Source organism: Protomyctophum bolini (genome assembly GCF_963924005.1).
Source record: "Protomyctophum bolini genome assembly, contig: SCAFFOLD_390, whole genome shotgun sequence".
Classification (NCBI taxonomy): Eukaryota; Metazoa; Chordata; class Actinopteri; order Myctophiformes; family Myctophidae; genus Protomyctophum; species Protomyctophum bolini.
The window spans coordinates 6,048-18,410 of NW_027666008.1; the positions used below are offsets into that span (position 1 = coordinate 6,048).

The 12,363-nt window shown below is 34.8% G+C and overlaps 1 protein-coding gene across 1 annotated transcript in view; it reads left to right on the plus strand.

Annotated features, from left to right (window-relative positions):
* The window catches only part of LOC308312103 (unconventional myosin-XV-like), a gene marked incomplete at both ends in the record, with an annotated part of 33,491 nt that continues 21,128 nt past the window's right edge, over positions 1-12,363 (plus strand). The window contains 8 exons of the mRNA XM_080794501.1: positions 1-29; positions 927-1,011; positions 1,910-1,942; positions 2,527-2,608; positions 2,860-3,107; positions 3,933-4,028; positions 5,865-6,100; positions 7,272-7,462. Coding sequence (XP_080650627.1) covers positions 1-29; positions 927-1,011; positions 1,910-1,942; positions 2,527-2,608; positions 2,860-3,107; positions 3,933-4,028; positions 5,865-6,100; positions 7,272-7,462 — 1,000 coding nt within the window. The remainder of the gene's footprint in view (positions 30-926; positions 1,012-1,909; positions 1,943-2,526; positions 2,609-2,859; positions 3,108-3,932; positions 4,029-5,864; positions 6,101-7,271; positions 7,463-12,363) is intronic.

Sequence of the window (12,363 nt, forward strand, 5' to 3'; positions counted from 1 at the left end):
ATGTACATCATGACCATGATCGTATCATGGTCTGCCCTACTCTCCCTGAAAAGTGCATGACTAACAGTGCATACTGCAGATATGACATTCATTCAATTACAATGTTCATGGAAACTAAAGGGATGGAGACTAGAGGAATGGAGTTAATCAATGATAATATTTTATTTGTGGATATAAATTATATATTTCCCCTCAAATATCTTAGTTTTACCAACATTGTTAATGTGAAATAGTTTCTATATGCTTATTTATTTAGATTGTGTAAATTGCTATAGCTATTGGAGCTCTGGTGGTCCCAGACAGACAGGGGACGTAAAGAGGAAATTATGCCCGGGTAGAAGGCTTCATGACTGGGGGAGACTGGGAGGAGTGACTGGTGTTGACATCGCGGATCGTCTGACTCTGCCAAAATGGAACAGTTGCCATTAAAAAAAACACATCCATTCAGTTTCATTGTAACAAAGATTTTCGATCATAATTCATATTTTTGGTGGTGTTACAGCGTGACAGACAGACAGACACACAGACAGACAGACATGTTCTGCTAGGTCTCATAGTTAGTGCTCACTGCGTTCGCAAAAAGAAAGACAAAGTGTAGTGTGCCTGCACACAACACCATGCGTTGATGCCATGTGTGCATATGTGCAGGCACCCAACACCACGTCCATGGCACCACTCAGTTCACACGGGTGTGATTTTTTTTTTTTTATAATTAATGAAAATATGTACATCTTTCATGCACAGGAAATACTCTCCTGTCAAACCAGCAACTTATCAATATTTATTTTGTCATAAGGTTTGCATTTTATAGCTTAATTTAGGCTACAGCTAATAATATTATCCATGTCATGTTGTGTTTGACCTCCTCCAGGAGGCGCTATGCCATTATATAATATTATCCATGTCATGTTGTGTTCCTCCTCCAGGAGGCGCTATGCCATTATGAGACAGAGTCTGATCCAGTTCCGTTCAACGGTCAACATGTATGTCAACCGCAAAAGATACTGCAAGGTACAGTACAGTACAGTACAGTACGCTATTTTGATCCTTTTATTAACTGGATATTTCACTTTCAAACATGCTCGGGGTCATTTGATCATATTAGGCCTACTCAGGCTTTTGAGAGCACGGCCACACCGTTTATACATTTCTTGTTTCAATTAGATATTTGATATTCCTTTTATCAGACTTTATCCCTTTCCTATTAAAGAAAAGCTTTATTAAAAATACATGAAAAAAGTAATTGAAAAAAACACTCATTAGAAGGCCTGTTTTCAATGAATCTAACATGGTTAAAATGGAGTTTGAAGTTACAATGGGTTTATAGAGGAATTTAATATCAAATGAATACTGAATGAAACAACTTAAAAACTGTCTTGGGTGCTCACAATGCCCAAATAGACTTTAAAATGTCCACAACACCAACGAGGTTTTTATTGATTGATTGAAATATGTATTAACAGTTTGTAGAATTACAGTACATTTCAAGCACAAACTCAATACAGAGACTGTTAACTGTGAGTGGACGACCCAATTAAGCATTACACTTGTTTACAACAGGGTCAACATTGTTCAATTCATCAAAACATATACAGACATACAAATAGACACTTCTATGTAGTTAAAGAACAGAACAGGAATTCATCATATATAAGCAAAAAAGGGAAAAGATCCCTTTTGAAGGAGATTTTAAAATGTTGCATATACAGTACCTCAACCCTCTTCCACCAATTCTCCCTTTTGACCATAAGAAACAACAGTAAACACGATGATTCAATGCCGGTTTTCAAAGCAACATACAGCCTAGCTTTCCTTACTTGTGCTTATCCAAGGGCCATTTTTTGGGGTTCACGATAGTTCTTCTACAGTGATGTTACAGTTATTTTAAATTGTTGTTTGCTGTTTACAGGTGCGTTGGGATGACCGCAGGCGAAGAGACAGGGTAAGGATCAAACCTTTGTGTCATCTGTGCATACTGTAAATACTGTACATACATACACAGACCAACAGATGGAAGCTAAACCCTAATACTTGTGTCATCTGTGCATACATACACAGACCAACACATGGAAGCTAAACTAAACCAAAAGACAAGATACATGTCGTCACTGCCGTACCTAACCCTATAGCCTGCCCTGTATGGAATCACGGCACTCCATCTTTAAATAGCTCTACCGTACCACCTAATCCCTACAGCCCATCATCACTGCTACTGGGGATGCATTTGAAATTGTTCTGTAATGCATTTGTGTATTCTATGTACAGTAATGATGTTTTTATTGTTCTATACTGACTGACAGTGTGCCAAAGCAGGTCATGATGGACACAGTGTTCTCAGGATTTTGCTGGAAATGGAAAATAACCTCCCTTTTTCTTACAAAAACAGGGACTCACACACTTTCAGGCACGCACACACACACACACACACACACACACACACACACACACACACACACACACACACACACACACACACACACACACACACACACACACACATTGATGTTCTCTCTCTCTCTCTTCCAGGAGCTGATGAAGAGAGAGGTGGTGAATGTCACACACCTGGTGATTCCTGCCGAGCTGGGAGCCTTACTGCAGACCGCACTAAGTCAGTGGCCGCGGTTACATCATGAGGGCTTTTCATTCAGAATAAAACCTTCAGATTAAAATAATTCGGAAGTAATGTCTCTCTCTCTCCCCCCCACTCTCTCTCTCTCTCTCTCCCTCTCTCTCTCTCTCTCTCTCTCTCTCTCTCTCTCCCTCTCCCTCCCTCCCTCTCTCTCTCTCTCTCTCCCTCTCTCTCTCTCCCCCCCACTCTCTCTCTCCCTCTCTCTCTCCCCCCTCCCTCTCTCTCTCCAGGTGGTAAGGTGTTGCATTCTGACTGCCTGGCCATGCTCCAGGCTCCTCACATCAGGGAGGAGGCTCAGCACACTCTGCCTCTGGACATCAACAACTACCCCTTCTACCGCTACGCACAGGCCTACTTTCAGGGTCCGTTACACCTTATTATAGAACACCCTTCTACCGCTACGCACAGGCCTACTTCAGGGTCCGTTACACCTTATTATAGAACACCCTTCTACCGCTACGCACAGGCCTACTTCAGGGTCCGTTACACCTTATTATAGAACACCCTTCTACCGCTACGCACAGGCCTACTTCAGGGTCCGTTACACCTTATTATAGTACACCCTTCTACCGCTACGCACAGGCCTACTTCAGGGTCCGTTACACCTTATTATAGTACACTAACATATCCTTCTACCGCTACGCACAGGCCTACTTCAGGGTCCGTTACACCTTATTATAGAACACCCTTCTACCGCTACGCACAGGCCTACTTCAGGGTCCGTTACACCTTATTATAGAACACCCTTCTACCGCTACGCACAGGCCTACTTCAGGGTCCGTTACACCTTATTATAGTACACTAACATATCCTTCTACCGCTATGCACAGGCCTACTTCAGGGTCCGTTACACCTTATTATAGAACACCCTTCTACCGCTACGCACAGCCCTACTTCAGGGTCCGTTACACCTTATTATAGAACACCCTTCTACCGCTACGCACAGGCCTACTTCAGGGTCCGTTACACCTTATTATAGTGCACTAACATATCCTTCTACCGCTACGCACAGGCCTACTTCAGGGTCCGTTACACCTTATTATAGAACACCCTTCTACCGCTACGCACAGGCCTACTTCAGGGTCCGTTACACCATATTATAGTACACTAACATATCCTTCTAGTGCCTTCTATGTTGGTTTTCTCTTGCATTTGGTGGTGAGTGTGGGAAAGAAGGGCCAGGTCAAATGGCATCCAGTGGACACCTTGGACACAGTTAGATGACCTTGATTTTGCTGACGCTCTATTTGGGTGTACGGTTAATAAGATGTACCTCCTCTTGTACCTCTCCCTATCCATGTAGGAACCAAAGTTTGGAATGCTGATGGTTCCTATTGAGGCGCCACTGACCCGGATAGACGAGGACCTCCGAGAAGAAGCCCTGGGACTTTTCATCATGGTGGGACCTCATCTGTGCTCTCACTTCCTCCTCTTGTGAACTAGTGTTCCAAAAGGCCTTTGTTTCGTCTGTGAACCTGTCCCTTGACCCCGTTATGTTTGTCATCTTCTAAAAGAGTTACAGATACAAAGCCTGATTTGTTGACTCTGTTTAGATTCATTGAGGTTAGAGTCTAACATCAGCTGTGGATGAGCTGTGCAAACGTTTGAAATAAGCCTGGCATTCATCATGAAGCTATATAGAGGGTATGCACATCATGCATATATATTTTTTTAAACATATGTTTATTCAATTTCTTTACAGTACAAATAAGTATATTCAAAACAATTGACATATATTTTTTACCCCCCCCCACATCCCCATGGCAGCACAAATACAAACAAAATCTCATCACAAAATGTTTTGACAATAAATACAGAACAAAAATAAATAAATAATGACAAAACGAAAAATAAAACGAAAATAAAACACATTACATACAGTTAAACAAACAAAATACACAATGTCCGTCACAGTTCCCTACCCCCACCCCACTCAGTTCATCATGCATAGTTTGAGTGTCAAATCGAGTGGCAGGGTGAGTTGCAAAGTGAGTTTAACCTTGTTTAATGCAATTCAATTCAAAGGGCTTTATTGGCATGAGAAAACATACGTTTACATTGCCAAAGCAGAAAGAACAATACAACAATACAGCAATACAATCAAAACAAAAATTATGTACTTTGAAGGTCAGAATCATCAATAGATCAACTTCTGTGTACCAAGATCACTCAATGCAGGTATAGTGCAGGAATATACACAATGATTAGTCTTTAGGGTGGTTGTGTTCCATTTGATATCCTTCTCCTATCACAGCAACTCACAAATCTTGCTGCTGTGTTTGCACATTGTTGTACTTCAGCCCAGCAGATATGGGAGTATTTTGTCATTGGTCATGTTTTCAAAATCTCCGTGTGTGGTTGTAATCTGTGGGAAGTATGTGTCTCTGATGTCTTGGTACAATGGACAGATGGTTAGGAAGTGTAGCTCGGTTTCCACTTAATGCAACCACACAGGACTTTTCTGTTTGGATGTATGTAGGATGATGATGTCACACGCATACCCTCTATATTGGCCAGTCTTACACCAAGATAAGACCTTTATGGCTTCCGCTGTTGAAAATCAGGCGCCAAAGACAGTACAGTAATTAAACGAGCCTCATCTCACCCAAGCACGGTGAAATAACAAGGACTGGCAAAACTCCCCCACAACATTATCTACGATAGTACCTTTCCTTTCCTTAGTCCAGTTACCCTGGGTAAACATAGTACATTTCCTTTTCTTAGTCCAGTTACCCTGGGTAAACATAGTACATTTCCTTTCCTTAGTCTGGTTACCCTGGGTAAACATAGTACCTTTCCTTTCCTTAGTCCAGTTACCCTGGGTAAACATAGTACCTTTCCTTTCCTTAGTCCAGTTACCCTGGGTAAACATAGTACCTTTCCTTTCTTTAGTCCAGTTACCCTGGGTAAACATAGTACCTTTCCTTTCCTTAGTCCAGTTACCCTGGGTAAACATAGTACCTTTCCTTTCCTTAGTCCAGTTACCCTGGGTAAACATAGTACCTTTCCTTTCCTTAGTCCGGTTACCCTGGGTAAACATAGTACCTTTCCTTTCCTTAGTCCAGTTACCCTGGGTAAACATAGTACCTTTCCTTTCCTTAGTCCAGTTACCCTGGGTAAACATAGTATCTTTCCTTTCCTTAGTCCAGTTACCCTGGGTAAACATAGTACCTTTCCTTTCCTTAGTCCAGTTACCCTGGGTAAACATAGTACCTTTCTTTTCCTTTCCCTGTAGGTGTTGAGGTTCATGGGCGACCCCCACCTGAACGGCGCTCCCGAGAACCTGTTCGGGAACTACATCATCCAGCGCGGCCTCTCCTCGCCGGGCTTGAGGGACGAGATCATGTCCCAGGTGGCCAATCAGGTGTGGCGGAACTTCAACCCCCACAACGCCGACCGGGGCTGGCTGCTGCTGCTGGCCTGCGCCTGCGCCTTCGCACCGTCGCCCAAGCTGGAGAAACACCTGCTGAAGTGAGTGTTACGGCGCGCATGCATGCGTGCCGCGGGCACACAGACTGAATAACTCTTCCTATTAGGGCTGGGACTAATTGCGATTAATTTAGATTAATTAACTACAGAAAAAATTATTGCGATTAACTACAGATAAATTAATCGCACCTTTTTTTTCACCTGAAAACTGGAAATAATAAAAAGTCACCCCATTTTGTGTTGCCTAGAACTGGAGGTCTGACAAAAAACAGTAACAATATGAAGTAAGTACAGCTTTGTGATGTCACTGAGATGTACTTGTTACTGTTACTATTTTTTTTTCAGACCTCCAGTTCTAGGCAACACAGAATGGGGTGACTTTTTATTATTATTTCCACAACAGGTATATTAATGACAGTAAAATGTTGAAAATGAGTGGTATCCTGTAGTCACTAATTCATTGATTCACTGGGATATCAAAAAACATTAAAAAAGGTTTCTCGCTGTTCTCAGGTTGAATTTTGATATGCGATTAAAATGCGATTAATCTAGATTAATTAACTACAAAGCCTCTGATTAATTAGATTTTTTTTTTTAATCGAGTCCCATCTCTACTTCCTACTAATGACACTCGTCTCACGTTACCAGGCGGTTGCCTCTCGCAAATTTCCAAATGCTTCCGTCATACAGTCTGGAGCAACGGAAGAGCTATTCATGAGTAAGCGATAAAGCGGAAGTGGAGCCTCCTCCCCACTTCCGTTTCGTCTTTACAGTCGCGCACATTTATTTTAATCATCTAAGCATAATATAGCTTGTTGCTTAGCATCTTATAAGGATATTTTTTTTAATATATTTTCGTGAATGGAAATGGCAGCTTCCTTACTCGGCTTATGGGGGCTATTTTTTCGGCTTAGGTCTTGAGGTTGTGTCTTTGTTTTGTTATTATATTATACTTGTTGTGTTCTATTGTATTGTGTGTGTGTGTGTGTGTGTGTGTGTGTGTTTGTCGTCTGTTGTGGTGTGTGTGTGTGTGTGTGTGTGTGTGTGTGTCTGTTGTAGTGTGTGTGTGTCTTGTAACACTGTATGCGGTAAGTAACAAATATGGCATGCAATGAGTGAGGACATTCAAAGGCATCATAATGATCTACTTGACCTTACTTAACTACTGAATAAATCTAATGCTTCCCTTGACCCTTGACCTGTGTCTCTACAGGTTTGTGTCTGACCATGCCCCCGTTGGTTGCCAGGCGCTGCTGCAACACAGACTCATCCAGGCCAATCAGAAGTCCCAGTTGAGTGCAGGCCCCGCCCTCGAGACCGCACGGACCTACCCGCTGTCCCTGCTGGAGTGGACGGCCAATAGGAAGAAGGCTAACATGGTGCTGCAGGTGTATTGCTTAGACGGTGAGCTTCTCTCTCTCTCTAGGAGATTTAGGTCACATTCTCACCTGATACTTCGGTAGACTTGATGCGTATGGGCGGGGAAATTGAACCAAAAGTGTCAAATAATGTTTTATGAGCTGTTTCTCAACAACCAAAAGTGTCAAATAATGTTTTAGGAGCTGTTTCTCAACAACCAAAAGTGTCAAATAATGTTTTAGGAGCTGTTTCTCAACAACCAAAAGTGTCAAAAGTTGACAAAATAATTTGACAAAATAATTTGACAAAATAATTTGACAAAATAATTTGACAAAATAATTTGACAAAATAATTTGACAAAATAATTTGACAAAATAATTTGACAAAATAATTTGACAAAATAATTTGACAAAATAATTTGACAAAATAATTTGACAAAATAATTTGACAAAATAATTTGACAAAATAATTTGACAAAATAATTTGACAAAATAATTTGACAAAATAATTTGACAAAATAATTTGACAAAATAATTTGACAAAATAATTTGACAAAATAATTTGACAAAATAATTTGACAAAATAATTTGACAAAATAATTTGACAAAATAATTTGACAAAATAATTTGACAAAATAATTTGACAAAATAATTTGACAAAATAATTTGACAAAATAATTTGACAAAATAATTTGACAAAATAATTTGACAAAATAATTTGACAAAATAATTTGACAAAATAATTTGACAAAATAATTTGACAAAATAATTTGACAAAATAATTTGACAAAATAATTTGACAAAATAATTTGACAAAATAATTTGACAAAATAATTTGACAAAATAATTTGACAAAATACAAAATAATTTGACAAAATACAAAATAATTTGACAAAATACAAAATAATTTGACAAAATACAAAATAATTTGACAAAATACAAAATAATTTGACAAAATACAAAATAATTTGACAAAATACAAAATAATTTGACAAAATACAAAATAATTTGACAAAATACAAAATAATTTGACAAAATAATTTGACAAAATAATTTGACAAAATAATTTGACAAAATAATTTGACAAAAAGTATTTGACAAAAAGTATTTGACAAAAAGTATTTGACAAAAAGTATTTGACAAAAAGTATTTGACAAAAAGTATTTTGTAAAAAGTATTTTGTAAAAAGTATTTTGTAAAAAGTATTTTGTAAAAAGTATTTTGTAAAAAGTATTTTGTCAAATTTGACAAAAAATTTGACAAAATAATTTGCCTGCAAAATAATTTGCCTGCAAAATAATTTGCCTGCAAAATAATTTGCCAAAACCCTAATTTGCCAAAACCCTAATTTGCCAAAACCCTAATTTGCCTGCAAAATAATTTGCCTGCAAAATAATTTGCCTGCAAAATAATTTGCCTGCAAAATAATTTGACAAAATAATTTGACAAAATAATTTGACAAAATAATTTGACAAAATAATTTGACAAAGTATTTTGTAAAAAGTATTTTGTAAAAAGTATTTTGTAAAAAGTATTTTGTAAAAAGTATTTTGTAAAAAGTATTTTGTAAAAAGTATTTTGTAAAAAGTATTTTGTAAAAAGTATTATATTATAATATAAATAATTTGACAAAATAATTTGACAAAATAATTTGACAAAATAATTTGACAAAATAATTTGACAAAATAATTTGACAAAATGACTTTTTGTCAAAAAGTATTTGACAAAAAGTATTTGACAAAAAGTATTTGACAAAAAGTATTTTGTAAAAAGTATTTTGTAAAAAGTATTTTGTAAAAAGTATTTTGTAAAAAGTATTTTGTAAAAAGTATTTTGTAAAAAGTATTTTGTAAAAAGTATTTTGTAAAAAGTATTTTTTAAAAAGTATTTTGTAAAAAGTATTTTGTAAAAAGTATTTTGTAAAAAGTATTTTGTAAAAAGTATTTTGTAAAAAGTATTATATTATAATATAAATAATTTGACAAAATAATTTGACAAAATAATTTGACAAAATAATTTGACAAAATAATTTGACAAAATAATTTGACAAAATAATTTGACAAAATAATTTGACAAAATAATTTGACAAAATAATTTGACAAAATAATTTGACAAAATAATTTGACAAAATAATTTGACAAAATAATTTGACAAAACCCTAATTTGACAAAACCCTAATTTGACAAAACCCTAATTTGACAAAACCCTAATTTGACAAAACCCTAATTTGACAAAACCCTAATTTGACAAAACCCTAATTTGACAAAACCCTAATTTGACAAAACCCTAATTTGACAAAACCCTAATTTGACAAAACCCTAATTTGACAAAACCCTAATTTGACAAAACCCTAATTTGACAAAACCCTAATTTGCCTGCAAAATAATTTTCCTGCAAAATAATTTGCCTGCAAAATAATTTGCCTGCAAAATAATTTGCCTGCTAAATAATTTGCCTGCAAAATAATTTGTTCCCACTTTGTTCCCACTTTTTACAAAATACTTTTTACAAAATACTTTTAACAAAATACTTTTAACAAAATACTTTTTACAAAATACTTTTTACAAAATAATTTGACAAAATAATTTGACAAAATAATTTGACAAAAAGTATTTTGTAAAAAGTATTTTGTAAAAAGTATTTTGTAAAAAGTATTTTGTAAAAAGTATTTTGTAAAAAGTATTTTGTAAAAAGTATTTTGTAAAAAGTATTTTGTAAAAAGTATTTTGTAAAAAGTATTTTGTAAAAAGTATTTTGTAAAAAGTATTTTGTAAAAAGTATTTTGTAAAATTTGACAAAATAATTTGACAAAATAATTTGCCTGCAAAATAATTTGCCTGCAAAATAATTTGCCTGCAAAATAATTTGTTCCCACTTTGTTCCCACTTTTTACAAAATACTTTTTACAAAATACTTTTTACAAAATACTTTTTACAAAATACTTTTTACAAAATACTTTTTACAAAATACTTTTTACAAAATAATTTGACAAAATAATTTGACAAAAAGTATTTTGCGAAAAGTATTTTGTAAAGTATTTTGTAAAGTATTTTGTAAAGTATTTTGTAAAGTATTTTGTAAAAAGTATTTTGTAAAAAGTATTTTGTAAAAAGTATTTTGTAAAAAGTATTTTGTAAAAAGTATTTTGTAAAAAGTATTTTGTAAAAAGTATTTTGTAAAAAGTATTTTGTAAAAAGTATTTTGTAAAAAGTATTTTGTAAAAAGTATTTTGTAAAAAGTATTTTGTAAAATTTGACAAAATAATTTGACAAAACAATTTGACAAAACCCTAATAATTTGCCTGCAAAATAATTTGCCTGCAAAATAATTTGCCAAAACCCTAATTTGCCAAAACCCTAATTTGCCAAAACCCTAATTTGCCTGCAAAATAATTTGCCTTCAAAATAATTTGCCTGCTAAATAATTTGCCTGCAAAATAATTTGCCTGCTAAATAATTTGCCTGCAAAATAATTTGCCTGCTAAATAATTTGCCTGCAAAATGATTTGCCTGCTAAATAATTTGCCAAAACCCTAATTTGCCAAAACCCTAATTTGCCAAAACCCTAATTTGCCTGCAAAATAATTTGCCTGCAAAATAATTTGCCTGCAAAATAATTTGCCTGCAAAATAATTTGCCCCCCAAAATAATTTGACAAAATAATTTGACAAAATAATTTGACAAAATAATTTGACAAAATAATTTGACAAAATAATTTGACAAAATAATTTGACAAAATAATTTGACAAAATAATTTGACAAAAAGTATTTGACAAAAAGTATTTTGTAAAAAGTATTTTGTAAAATATTTTGTAAAAAGTATTTTGTAAAAAGTATTTTGTAAAAAGTATTTTGTAAAAAGTATTTTGTAAAAAGTATTTTGTAAAAAGTATTTTGTAAAAAGTATTTTGTCAAATTTGACAAAAAAATTGACAAAATAATTTGCCTGCAAAATAATTTGCCTGCTAAATAATTTGCCAAAACCCTAATTTGCCAAAACCCTAATTTGCCTGCAAAATAATTTGCCTGCAAAATAATTTGCCTGCTAAATAATTTGCCAAAACCCTAATTTGCCAAAACCCTAATTTGCCAAAACCCTAATTTGCCTGCAAAATAATTTGCCTGCAAAATAATTTGCCTGCAAAATAATTTGCCTGCAAAATAATTTGCCTGCTAAATAATTTGCCTGCAAAATAATTTGCCTGCTAAATAATTTGCCTGCAAAATGATTTGCCTGCTAAATAATTTGCCAAAACCCTAATTTGCCAAAACCCTAATTTGCCAAAACCCTAATTTGCCTGCAAAATAAATTGCCTGCAAAATAATTTGCCTGCAAAATGATTTGCCTGCTAAATAATTTGCCAAAACCCTAATTTGCCAAAACCCTAATTTGCCAAAACCCTAATTTTCCTGCAAAATAATTTGCCTGCAAAATAATTTGCCTGCAAAATAATTTGCCTGCTAAATAATTTGCCTGCAAAACAATTTGCCTGCAAAACAATTTGCCTGCAAAATAATTTGCCTGCAAAATAATTTGCCTGCAAAATAATTTGCCTGCAAAATAATTTGCCAAAACCCTAATTTGCCTGCAAAATAATTTGCCTGCAAAATAATTTGCCTGCAAAATAATTTGCCTGCTAAATAATTTGCCTGCAAAATAATTTGCCTGCTAAATAATTTGCCTGCAAAATGATTTGCCTGCTAAATAATTTGCCTGCTAAATAATTTGCCTGCAAAATAATTTGCCAAAACCCTAATTTGCCTGCAAAATAATTTGCCAAAACCCTAATTTGCCTGCAAAATAATTTGCCTGCAAAATAATTTGCCTGCTAAATAATTTGCCTGCAAAATAATTTGTTCCCACTTTGTTCCCACTTTTTACAAAATACTTTTTACAAAATACTTTTTACAAAATACTTTTTACAAAATACTTTTTACAAAATACTTT